Below are 13,719 nucleotides of genomic sequence, written 5' to 3'. Positions count from 1 at the left end.
CATTGGCTGTAAAGCACTTTGTAATGTAACTGAGATCATGAAAGACACTATACATGAAATTCTTTCTTGCACTTTCCTGTGTCCTCACCAAAATGTTGGAAATTTACTTTGTTGACAGGTTAATATTTCAGGTGATGTGTTGCCTCTTCAGAACTGCAAACCAAGGGATTATAAAAGCCCCTTTGTAGAACTAAACAGAAGGATGAGGTTTTGGGAGAGGAGAGATGAAAGTGGAGTCAGATAAGCTGCCTCTTGTCATACAGAAGCCGTTAATGAGTTTAATAATGTATAGATTTTTAAAATTAAAATGCTGTAAATTCATGAAGTGCTGCAGGCTGATGTACAAAGCCTTGGAGACAGAGAGATTAACAGCAGGGTGGCAAACTGGAACATTGGTGAGATGGTTCAGGTTAGAGAAGGAGCATTGATTCAATGTTTCCCTGATACTTGTTAGGTTGCTAAACTTTTGTGTAGTCTCAGTGTGTTTCTTTTATATTTCACATAAAAATTGGACGATCAGGAAGAGGGAAAACATTCTGGCAATTGACTAGGGATACATACCTTGTTTTTTTAAAAGTACTCAGTTGTGGACAAAGGCATGGGGATGCTAGAAATCTGAAAAAAAACAAAAAGTGCTGGAAAAATTCAGTTCCATTTTAAATTCTTTATTACTTTTTTAATTATTTCATTGGACATGGGTTTCACTGGCAAGGCCCATCTGTAATTGGCCATGAGAAGATGCTGGTGAGCTACCTTCTTGAACCGCTGCAGTCCATCTTGCGCAGGTACAGATTTTGATCCAGTGACAGTGGACAGTGACAGAAGGAGCGGTGATATATTTCCAAGTCAGGATGGTGTGTGGCTTGGAGGAGAACTTGCAGGTGGTGGTGTTCCTATGTACCTGCTGCCCTTGTCCTTCTAGGTGATAGAAGTCATGGAAGGAGCTGTTGTTGAGTTGCAGCAGTGTATCTTCAATATAGTGTACACTGCTGCCATTGTCCGTTGATAGAGGAAGGAGTGCCGCTCAAGCAGGCTGCGTTGTCTTGGATGATGTCGGGCTTCTTGAGTGTCGTTGGAGTTGCACTCGTCTAGGCAAGTGGAGACTATTCCATCATGTTCAGTTTCTGGGCAATGGTAACCTTCAGGATGTTGATAGTAGGGGATTCAATGATTGTAATGCCATTGAATGTCAAAGGGAGATGTTTAGATTTTCCCTTGTTGGAGATGGTCATTACCTGGCACCTGCATGGCATGAGTATTACTTGCCACTTTTCAGCCCAAACCTGAATGATGTCCAGGTCTTGCTGCATATGGGCACGGAATGCTTCAGTACCTGAGGAGTTGCGAATGGCACCAAACACTGTGAAATCATCAGTGAATATCCCCGTTTCAGACCTTATGATGGAGGGAAGGTCATTGATGAAGCAGCTGAAGATGATTGAGCTTAGGACACTATCCTAAGGAACGCCTGTAATGATGTCTTGGGGGCGAGATGGTTGACCTCCAACAAACACAACCATCTTCCTTTGTGCTAGGTATGACTCAAACCAGTGGAAAGTTTTCCTCCTGATTCCCATTGACTTCAGTTTTGCTGGGACACCTTGGTGCCACAATCCAGTCAAATATCAAGTGTAGTCACTCACCTCCTCTCTTGAGTTCATCCCTTTAATCCATGTTTGGATCGAGGTTGTAATAAGGTTAAGAGCCAAGTGGCCCTGGCGGAGCCCAAATTGAGTATCAGTGAGTAGGTTGTTGCTAAGTGCCACTCGATAGCACCATCGATGACATCTTCCATCACTTCGTTGATGATCGAGAGTAGACTGGTGGGGTGTATTTGGTTGGATTGAATTTATCCTGCTTGTTATGGACAGGACATACCCGGGCAATTTTCCACATTGTCGGATAGATGCCAATGTTGCAGCTGTACTGGAACAGCTTGGCTAGGGGTGCAGCCAGTTCTGGAGCACAAGTCTTCAGTACTATTGCTGAGATGTTATCGGGATCCATAGCCTTTGGAGTATCCAATGCCTTCAGCTCTTTCTTGGTATCACATGGAATGAATCGAATTGGCTGAAGACTGGCATCTGTGACGCTGGAGACCTCAGGAGGAGGCTGAGATGGATCATCCACTTGGCAATTCTGGCTGAAGATGGCTGAAAGTGCTTCAATGATGTATTTTGGACTGACGTGTTGTGTTCCCCCATTACTGAGGATGGGGATGCTTCTGAAGCTGCCTCCTCCTCCTGTTAGTTGTTTAATTGTGCATCACCATTCACAACTGGATGTGGCAGGACTGCAGTGCTTTGATCTGATCCATTGGTTGTGGGATTGCTTAGCTCTGTCTATTGCATGCTGCTTCAGATGTTTGGCATGCTAGTAGTCCTGTGCTGTAGATTCATCAGGTAGACACCTCAATTTTAGGCATGCCCTCCTACATTCTTCATTGAACCAGAATTGACACCCCAGCTTGATGGTAATGGTAGAGTGGGGGATGTGCTGGGCTGTGAGCTTATGGATTGAATACTATTCTGCTGCTGCTGATGGCCCACAGTGCCTCATGGATGTCCAGTTTTGAGCTGCTAGACCTGTTACAAATCTACCCATTTAACATGGTGGTAGCCACACACTTTTCTCCTTTCTTTGACAGCTATTGCAGCAAAGTATTCCAAATGTTAATAACCTTACTCATGGCAAGGGGAGGGCGATGGGCTGAATCTCTTAATTGCCAGAATGGTACCAGGGATGAGAGAATTTAGTTATGTAGAGACTCTAAACAAGCTGGGATCGTTCTCCATAGATTAGAGAATGTTAGGAAGAGATTTAATAGAGCGGTTAAAAATCATAAGTGGCATTGATAGAGTAGATGGGGAGAAACTGTTTCATATAGCAGGAGAATTAGGAACCAAAGGACCCAGGTTGTTTTTAAGATAACTGGCAAAAGAATCTAGGTTGAGATGAGATTTTTTTTATTACAGAAAGTTGTGATGGTCAGGAATGCACTGCCTGAAAGTGGGTAGATGCAGATTCAGTGACAACTTTCAAAAAGGTATTGGATAAATACTTGAAGGATGATAGTTTTTCAGGACTGTGCGTGAAGAATGGGGGAGTGGGACTAATTAGATAACACTTTCAAAGAGGCAGCAGAGGCACAATGGGCCCAAAGGTCACCTTATGTGCTGTATAATTCTATAATATTGCATTTTGTCTTTCTACTGATACTCCTCAGGCTTTCTTCCCTCACTGATGAATCATCAATCAGTGGAAAACATCTCTTACTGCTTATCCTTTTAAGACAGTTCACAATTTTGCAGACCACCATTCGCTACCACATAACTGTCACTGTTCCAGTGTGAAAAACCTTCACGAAAATGTCTTTGTATCCATAACCTGTCATTTCTGCTATCATTCTTTGCTTGGCTGCAGTATAAAAACCCGCTCAGAACTACCTGAACTGCCTAATTAGCCTAACCAAAGTCTTGTACAAATTCAACATCACTTCCTTGCTTTTTAATGAGGTAGCACCATTTATAAGACCCAGAATCTCATTTCCTTTCTTTATTGCTTTATTTTACATGCAACCTAACTTTTAAAGATCCTTATATCTCTAATCTCTGTTCCTCCACTCTTAAGAGCCTTAACTTTTCTAGGCACTGGCCTAAGATAAACAATATTGAAGTTGGCTGATAACGGAATTGGACGGCATGGCAAACGTTGAAGATAAATTTAAAGTGACATTGACAGATTAGTGAAGTGTGAAGGTTGGTGGTCGGGGAGTACACAGTTCATTTCTAGGATCTTCAGCTGCTTCATCAATGACCTTCCTTCTGTCATGAGGTCAGAAGTGGGGATGTTTTCTGATGATTGCACAATATTCAGCACCATTCGCGACTCTTCAGATACTGAAGTAGTCAATGTCCAAATGCATCAAGACCTGGACAATATCCAGGGTTGGGCTGACAAGTGGCAAGTAACATTCGCACCACACAAGTGCCAGGCAATGACCATCTCCCACAAGAGAGAATCCAACTGTCACCCCTTGACGTTCATTGGCATTACCTTCACTGAATCCCCCACGATCAACATCCTGGGGGGGTTATCATTGACCAGAAACTGAACCGGACTAGCCATATAAATACTGTGGCTAGGTCAGAAATTAGGAATCCTGCGACGAGTAACTCACTTCCTGAATCCCCAAAGCCTGCCCACCATCTACAAGGCACAAGTCAGGAGTGTGATGGAATACTCTCCACTTGCCTAGATGAGTGAAGCTCCTACAACACTCAAGAAGCTTGACACCATTCAGGACAAAGCAGCCCACTTGATTGGCACCACATCCACAAACATTCACTCCCTCCACCACTGATACACAGTAACAGCAGTGTGTACCATCTGCAAGATGCACTGCAGGAATTCACCAAGGTTCCTTAGTCAGCACCTTCCAAACTCTCGACCACTACTATCTAGAAGGACAAGGGTAGCAGATAGATGGGAACACCACCATCTGGAAGTTCCCCTCTAAGTCACTCACCATCCTGACTTGGAAATATATTGACATTCCTTCACTGTCGCTGGGTCAAAATCCTGGAACTCTCTTTCTAACAGCACTGTGGGTGTACCGACACTACATGACTGCAACAGTTCAAGAAGGCAGCTCACCACCACCTTCTCAAGGGCAACTAGGGATGGGCAATAAATTCTGGCCTAGCCAGCGAAGACCACATCCCGTGAATGAATAAAAAAAAATTAAAACCAATGATATCCCAAAAGCTATTGTGGAACTACGATTACTTGACAGGAGGGTCAAACCCAGGATTTGGCTAGCTTGGCAAGAACGGGACCAACATAGGGAATGCCTAACTACCTAGTCCAAAGACCACACAGCCTTGTCCAGGTTCCTGGAGCAAAATGGAAGTGGTCATCTGTAGCCACCTTGGGCGATCACAATGATTTGGTGGGATGAGGCTTGACAATTCCATGCCAATCTCCTGTCCTTTTTATAGATGCAGAACAAAAGAATTCCCTATACTTATCCCTGGAGCACACCATTACCGCAACCTGCCAACCTAAAGTTCCCCTATTTTACCCAATTTACATGAATGAAGCTTGTGTGGTTTATGGATATTATACAGACCCATTCCCTACCATCTATAACTTTTGTATTCCAATCTCAATAAAATGAAATGTTTACTTAACTGGTAGAACTGAAATGAGATTGAAATGCAATTGTGGAATAGTATTTGCATTATTGCAAGGAATAAAATGGAGAATTACTGATCACAATGATTACAGGAAATACCTTCTTATAATGTTCGGGGACCATTACCGCAAGAACCAGGCTTCAGAGCTTTATTTTTCCTTTGAACCCCAGGAGGAAACTCTTCATTACAGTGATCTGCATCCACAATATGGACCTATTTTATGTTGTTTTGAATTATAAAAGTTAAACTGAATCTTTTGTTTCTTATATAGCGCCAATATAAACTCTTCCTCAGATCATTGCCTGTTGTCAGGCGCCCCTTCTCATCCCATTGAGCTGTCCATCCAAAATCTTTGCTCTCCATCTTAGTCAACAATTAGATGGTTAAATCATAGAATAACACAGCATGGGCTGCCATTTGGCCCATCCAGCATGCACTGGCTGTTTGAAAGAGCTATTTAACTAATCCCACTCCTCCTCTTTTCCCATAACCCTAAAAATTGTTCCCTAGCAAGTACTTGTTCAATTTTCTTTGGAAATAGGCAACCCTTCCCATCATGTGGTGGCAGGCTTCTGTCTCATAAGAATATGGTTTGCACCGTGATGATCAACTCTGTTTTCAGCATCGCCTAACGTGGCTCAGGAGCCAGGAGGCCCACCCTAGCATCACAGTCTCTGTTGCATTTGCTGCAGAGGAAGACAGTGGGCTGAGAAGGTGCATAATTCACTGGCCCCTGTTTTCTCTGGGCCCTCTTCTCAGCCAACTGAGATTTTTGTTTCTGCTTGCCACTTCCAATGCCCCTCCAAACAGTCAGCCCCCGGATGATACACTGTCAGCAACTGTCTCCCAGTTCTCAGAGTCAATGTCCGACATCTTCATAACTCACTTGCAGGTGTCCTTGTAGCAAAGGTATGAATGCCATGAGGTTATGACCCAGTGGCCAGTTCACTGTACAGAAAGTCTTTGAATATACAGCCGTATAAAAGGGGAGAGTTTCTCTTTGTTGCTGTCTGTTCAAGAAATGCTTTTACTCTGCTGCAGTGTTGAATGAGAAATTTTAGTTTTACTTTTCCCCCCCCCTTCAGTTGTGTGTTGTGAAATCTCTGAGGAACTCTGGCGGTTGCTCAAAGAATGTTAAAACATTTAATTAAGGCAATGCTGAAAGCCTTAACAGATTTATGTGTTATCTGGAAACACCAATGAATGGAAACAGAAACTACAACCAAGGCTGAAAAACTTTTGGTGTGGAATTCTCCTTTCTCTGCTGCAAGGATCAAGAGCCTGAAAGGCTTTAGGGGTCAGACTGTTTGAAATGTGATGCAGCTCTTAACTCTTCAAGATACCCTGAGGTAAGATGCAGCCAGGATTAGATTTTTCAGGAGTCGGTTGTAAAACTAGTGTTGTTGGGGAGAGTTGAGGGTAACCTCAGCATTTCTTGGCAAGACTGGGTCCTGGAGCAGGCTAAGCATACACTCATTGTTAAGCCAATGATGCCTGCGCTGGCTCAGCCACGTTCATCAGATGGATAATGGCTGTATGTCCAAAGACTTTCTGTACGGTGAACTGGCCACTGGATCATGACCACGCGGGCATCCATAAATTTAGCAGGACACCTGCAAGTGAGTTATGACGATGTCGGACATTGACTCTAAGAACTGGGAGACAGTTGCTGACAGTGCGTCGTCTGGAGGCTGACTGGAGGGGCATTGGAAGTGGCAAGCAGAAACAAAAATTCGGCTGGCTGAGAAGAGGGTCCAGAGAAAACAGAGGCCAGTGAATTATGCACCTTCTCAGCCCACTGTCTTCCTCTGCAGCAAATGCAACAGAGACTGTGATGCTAGAGTGGGCCACATTAGGCGATGCTGAAAACAGAGTTGACCATCACAGTGCAAACCATTGTCTTATGAGAGAGAAGCCTACCACTACATGATGGGAAGAGTTGCCTATTTCTAAAGGAAATTGAACAAGTACTTGCTAGGGAACAATTTTTAGGGTTATGGGAAAAGAGGAGGAGGAGTGGGACTAGTTAAATAGCTCTTTCAAACAGCCAGTGCGTGCTGGATGAGCCTAATGACAGCCCCCTGTGCTGTGTTATTCCGTGATTGATTTTGTGATTTAGCCATCTAATTGGTGACTAAGATGGAGAGCAAAGATTTTGGATGGGCAGCTCAATAGGATGAGAAGGGGTGTCTAACAACAGGCAATAATCTGAGGAAGAGACTATATCGGTGCTGTATAAATGCAAATTATTGCAGAATAATCTCATCTTAAATTACAGATCATTATGTTGTTTTTCTCCTTTTGCAGGTTATAACTGTATCCAGCTGATGGCCATAATGGAGCATGCTTACTACGCCAGTTTTGGTTATCAAGTTACCAATTTCTTTGCTGCTTCAAGGTATGACCAGTCTGCTTTTCCTTTCCAAGGGCCACTTCCTTCCTGAAAGTTTGGGAAATTAGAAAAACCTTAAGTTGTAGATGAAGTTTCATTCTGGTGATTTCCTGAATAGGCTTTAATCACAGAATCATTCAGCTCAGACTGAGGCCATTTGGCCCATCATGCCTGCGTTAGCTCTTTGAAAGAGCTGTCCAATTTATCATACTTCCCTGTCTTTTTCCCATAGTTTTGCATTTTTTTCCCTTCAAGTATTTATCCAATCTGATTTGAAAGTTGTTATGACCAGGTGAGCGCTGGCCCCCCCTCTATACAAGCTCCTCGGCCGGGCACAACATAGGTTTAAGTTTCTTTTTCACGAGGATAAGCCTTTTCCGAATCCAAATGTATTTCATTATTTAAGCTGTGAGCAATAAGGTTTTCTCAGGTCAAAGAGCAAATTTATTGACTACTAAATCTCTCACACACACCAGTATCAGAAATAAGAGAAGTTAGAGTCCAATAAACAACCGGTTAAAAGAATATACGGTTAAGTGTCCTTTGATTGTCCAGGGTGACATAAATTTTTAAATGTTATGGCCGATTTGGATTAGTTGGTTTCATGGATACAGTCAGATGTAGAAGATTTTGCATTTATTACAAGATCTTGTTTCGCTGGTAGATTTCCAGTAAAGTTGGCTTCCAGAGTGGGTTTGTTCCAAAAGAGAGGGGGGGAGAGAGAGAGAGAGAGAGAGAGACCAGCTTTCACCGTGTTTCCTGTGCTGAAAACTTTCTTGCAATTTCTCTGCAGTAACTGCAAACCGGCCTGAAATACTTGACCCATTGTGTATTTCCAAGAGGTTTTGGGTGGGCCTGTCTGTGGAAGCCATTGTTTCAATATCTAGCACTTTCCTTAGACAGTGACGAGCTTTGTTGGGTGTCTGAATGATAGGAAATGTCTCTCTCTTCACACTCCCCCAAGGGTGGTTTGTTTGTTTTTCACCTTCATCTTGGAAGGTGGCCTTGCATTTTTAAGTAGTTTGTTCTATCTCATTTCAACTTGCAAAATTTCCATCAGTTGAAAGTTTAAAAATCCTATTTTCAAAAATAAATGTGCATAGCCTCCTGACAAAGTTACCATTAAATCTGCTTCCACCACCCTTTCTAGAAGTGCATTCCAGATCATATCAACTCGCTGTATGAAAAGAAAAAATCCTGATGTCTCCATTTCTTTTGTCAATCGCCTTAAATTTGTGTCCTCTGGTTATCGATCCAATTACCGCTACTGGAAACAGTTTATACCTATCTACTTTATCAAGATCCTTCATGATTTTTGGGCACTTCTATCAAGTATCCCCAAATTTTCTCTGTGCCATGAAAGGCAATTCCGGCTTTTTCGATCTCTCCACCTAACTGGAGTCTTTAATCCAAGGTACCATTCTAGTAAATCTCCTTTGTACCCTCTCCAAGACCTTGATGTCTTATCTGAAATGTGGCCCCCAGAATGGTTGCAGTACTCCAGATACTCCAGCATTTTTGGAACATTAAATAAAACTTCCTTACTTTCGTGCTCTTTGCTTCTATTGATGACGCCAAGGATCTCATATACCCTTTTAACAGCCTTCTCAACTTGTTTTGCCGCCTTCAAAGGTTTGCATTTATACACCCAATGTCCTCCTGGAGTCTGCTGCGATCATCCTCACTACCATTTCTGAAATTTGTGTCCACTGTAAAATTTGAAATTATGCTTTGTGCAAATCATTAATAGGCATTAAAATACTTCCCCAACCCAAGTCTGAAAAAAAACCCCCATTCATTACTACTTTCTGCTTCTCTCCCTTAAGCAATTTTGGATCCATAAAGACACTTCACCATTGAACCTGTAGTCTTCAATTTTATAAGGATGTCTATTATGTGGTACTTCATCAAATGCCTTTTGTAAGTTCAAATACACAATATCAATCACACTACTTTCATTCACTCTATTACTTAACTGCTCTTTATTACAGGTGGAATTGGGACATTAACCCAGGGTGGGTGGGCAGGCGAGCGTGTGTGTTCATTTAGAGAACCTAAGGCACTATTTTGAAAAAGAGCTGGTATTTTCCTCAGTATCCTGGGTAACATTACTGCTTCAACTAACCACCACAAAAGTAAAGTTACAATTGAGGTAGCTGCTGGAGAGATCCTGCTGTGTTCCAAAAGCAGGCAGAGCAGTAATTGCACTTTCAAGTAATTCATTGTCGGTGAAGGGTTTGAGATGATTTTGAGAGGTGTGATAAGACATTACATAAATGCTAATACCTATCCCCATTCCCTGCTCCTCTACACGCTAAGATTACAGCAAAGTGTAGTGATAGAGGTGTGAAATTTTTCATTCTCTGTCCCTATGAGCTGTGAGAAAAAGCCAGCAGCCCATTTACAGGTTCTGTGCTTCCCCAACTGGTTGCTGGAGAGAGCATTTGAGCAGTTTGACACCGAGGTAAAGCTTTGCTCTGTGGTTTTTCCAGGTCTGCTATTGCTGGAAGAGATTAGATTAATTAAAAGTATTGTTGTGTGGAACTTTTACTTTTTCTCCAGTGGTCAGCTGGTGCCTGCATATTAAATATACTTATGAAGGAGCTGGTGCTCTTTAACTAGTTTATCCTCAAATGCAGGATAAATACTAAAATGTTTTCTTTCTGTATAGACCATTACTTATCCAAGACACTGAATAACTTATTGAAATGCAGTAGCTGTCAATATTTGGCAAATGCAGTAATCATCTTGTGTACAAGCAGCAATGGGATGTATGACTTGTTAAATAGGAACATGGGTAGCCATTCAACTCGAGTCTGCTGTGTAGGAACAGGAAGCCAGTCATTGTTGACCCATATCTTAATTCCACCTTACTTGCCTTGGTTCCACAGTCCTGTTGCTTGTGTATTTTGATGAGGATACCAGGAAAGCTCCTTGTTTCCCTTCAAATGCCATAGAGCCATTAACTTCCATAGATTAGTCATTCGGATCCTGGAGTGAGGCTCGAACCCATAGTCTTCTGACTCTGTCATAGCCTCTGCCTTCAGCTGGGAGCTAAATTGGACAGCTCTTTTGAAGAGCTGGTACAAGATATGACGGACAGAATGGTTGCCTTTTGCGCTGTAAGTGTGTGTTGGTTACAGTTCAGTGGGCCTGAAGAAGCCTTTGTAGGCATACGTAGGTTATCTGTAAGTCTTTATTTACTCTTAGAACTATTTACAAATATACAGTAATGGGTACAAGCTAGGAGCTATCTCCATGCTTGCTGGTACACACGGCTCTGTCCAACACTAGACTGACCCTGGGTGTGGGTCATGTGCTCTCTTACATCACTCTGTGGGTGGTACTGGACTCAGTCCCACGTTAGCCCTGTATGTGCCAGATCCTTATAGCACAGTAAGATTCTATGATCTTGAGGGGTTTTTTGAGCCTGAAAGTCCAATGGAGGTTATATTTCTTTTCCTCTCCTTTCGTGTTAGGGGGTGATGCCTGGCCATTGGTCGCAGGTCTGGTTGGGATTTAGGAGAGCTCAAGCTGTGAACATTGGAAATGTTTTTATTCCGGAAGGTGTTGAGGGGGGCGGGGGGTGCACGTGGCACTGATTTAGATGCAGTGGAAAATGTCATTGCTTTACCGGCACTTTCCTTCCTATCCGCTTTCAGTGCTGCTTGTGTTTTTTAATTCTGTATTGATTTTGGTCAACAACAAAAAAAAGTGACAGGCTAGTTGTGAGGACATTTATGTAAAGACCCAGAAAGCAATAAAGATCAGCCACTTTCAAAAGCAAATGAAAAGAAAAAAAATAACGGTGCTCCTTTATGTATTTTGTGTGCAGTCGCTATGGGACCCCTGATGAGCTGAAGGAGCTGATTGACGTAGCCCACTCGATGGGACTGTTTGTGCTACTTGATGTCGTGCACAGCCATGCATCGAAAAACACGGAGGATGGTCTCAACCTGTTTGATGGGACTGATTCCTGCTTTTTCCACTCTGGAACTCGTGGCACCCACCTGCTGTGGGGCAGCCGGCTTTTTAACTATTCAAAGTAAGTGATTTGAAAATGTTTTTCTCAGCCCATTGGTGTTCACTTTTTTCTTTCTTCGCTACTTCCCCTCTTCTCTTGATTTATATAATAAATACCCCAAGCTGACTAAGGCCTGTTAAGATTTTCTTGTAGACAGCATCCTGCTGTTGAAGCTGAACAAATTCTTTGTAACTCTCTCTAATTAATTCTCCAAGGGCTCTTTCAGATGGATATTTTTGAAAGTTTTGCCAGAAGACAGTGAAATCAGAAACACTTTATTTGAATTATAATTTTCCTGATTCCTTTCTTTCCCTCGACCTTGATGATCCTCTGTTTTACATTGATCCAAATCAAATGACAGTGAATCACAAGATGGGGCCTCTTGCTGGATTTCTGAGCAAGGTCACCTGGCAGAATCTGAGAGGGTGATTGACAATACAGGACTGTCTGCCTAGCAGTCCAGCAGTTCTGAAGGCTTGTTTGTCTAATGTTCTGCCGGATGCTTAAGGTGCTGTGTTGTCTCATGTTTACTCTACCTGCTCCAGACATCTTCTACTCTCGCCCCCACCACTGCCCTCTATCCACCTCTCACTACTCTCTGCCACCTGCCCTTGCTAGACTGATAGATTTTTGCACTCTAATGGGATCCAAAATTGCTATGGGGATTTGGCAGGAGTGTGGAATTGAGGTAGAAAATTGGCTATCGTCTTATTAAATGGTGGAGCAGTCTTGAGGGTGCATTTGGCCCAGTCCTGCTCCTGTTTCTTATCAAATGGGAGCATTAGAAAGGAGGAGTGAGTAAAAGAGGATTGTCTTACAGTTCCATTTTCCTGGTGTCCTTTTTCTAAAATAACCAATAAGGAGACAACTGCATTCCCACAGTGTCAGCAGCCAAAATCTAAACTCAAGTTCCACCCCTTTTAAACATAAATAATTGTACCATAAAACAAATTAAACTTGAAAGTTCAATGATAATGCTATTGCTCGTGTCTGGTACACCCTGCAGTTCCTGCTAGCCTGCTGATTGCGGAAAACACCAAGTATAATGGTGGTCACAGTTACTCGAGTGGGGACGAGACTAGAAGGGAGGTGGCAGGGAAACTACCTTGGAGAGGCTGAGCGCCAACTCTCAGGCACTTCTTCCTATTTCCCAATGGACCATGACCGCGCCGCCAAACATCAAGCCATTGTTTCCAGGATTGTCACTGACCTCCCCTCCTCTGGAGATCTTCCCTCCCCAGCCTCTAACTTTATGGTCCCCCAACCCCATACAGCCCACTTCTACCTCCTTCCCAAAGTCCCCAAAAGGACTGTCCTGCTAGACCCATCGTTTCAGCTTGTTCCTGCTCCACTGAACTTATTTCTTCCTATCTTGACTTTTTTGTTTCTCCCCTTTTCCAGTCTCTTCCCACCTAACTTGGTGATTTTTCTGATGTCCTGTGTCATTTCAACCATTTCCAGTTTCCTGGCCCTAACAGCATCCTCTTCACTATGGATGTCTAATCCCTCTACACTTCCATCTCCCACCAGGATGGTCTGAGGGCTCTGTGCTTCTTCCTTGAATGGAGGCCTGAACAATCCCCATCCACCAACATCTTCCTCCACCTGGCTGACCTTATTCTCTCACTGAACAAATTCTTCTTTAACTTGCCTCACTTCCTCCAAGTAAAAGATCTGGCTATGGATACCCATATGAGCCCACGATGTGCCTGCCTTTTTGTGGGGTATACGAAACATTCCTTGTTCCAATCCTGTTCAGGCCCCACCCACAATTCTTTTTCCAGTACACCGATGGCTGCATCACTGCCGCTTCCTGCTCTTGTCCAGAACTGGAAGAATTAATCCATTTTGCTTCCAATACCCACTCCTCTTTCACCTTCACATGGTCTATCTCTGACATTTCCTTCCCCTCCATGACTTCACTATCTCCATTTCTGGGGCTAGACTGTCCACTAATGTTCATTACAAGCCCACCGACTCCCACAGATACCTCAACTACAGCTCCTCAAACCATGTATCCTGTAAGGACTCCGTTCCATTTTCTAAGTTCCGACATCTCCGTCACATCTGTTTTGATGATGCTAGACATGTTCCCTTCCCCTCCC

At 43.1% G+C, this 13,719-nt stretch overlaps 1 protein-coding gene across 5 annotated transcripts in view; it reads left to right on the top strand.

Annotated features, from left to right (window-relative positions):
* Nucleotides 1-13,719, top strand: part of gbe1b (glucan (1,4-alpha-), branching enzyme 1b) — a 599,646-nt gene that overhangs the window by 302,259 nt on the left and 283,668 nt on the right. For all 5 annotated transcript variants that reach the window (XM_078560420.1, XM_078560417.1, XM_078560416.1 and 2 more), the window contains exons 6-7: nt 7,506-7,596; nt 11,426-11,635. In XM_078560420.1, coding sequence (XP_078416546.1) covers nt 7,506-7,596; nt 11,426-11,635 — 301 coding nt within the window. The remainder of the gene's footprint in view (nt 1-7,505; nt 7,597-11,425; nt 11,636-13,719) is intronic.

The sequence above is a fragment of the Cetorhinus maximus genome, chromosome 16 (genome assembly GCF_964194155.1).
Source record: "Cetorhinus maximus chromosome 16, sCetMax3.hap1.1, whole genome shotgun sequence".
In the NCBI taxonomy this organism is placed as follows: domain Eukaryota; kingdom Metazoa; phylum Chordata; class Chondrichthyes; order Lamniformes; family Cetorhinidae; genus Cetorhinus; species Cetorhinus maximus.
The sequence above is the reverse complement of the archived record's forward strand: the minus strand, read 5'-3'. Positions and strand labels throughout refer to the sequence as shown.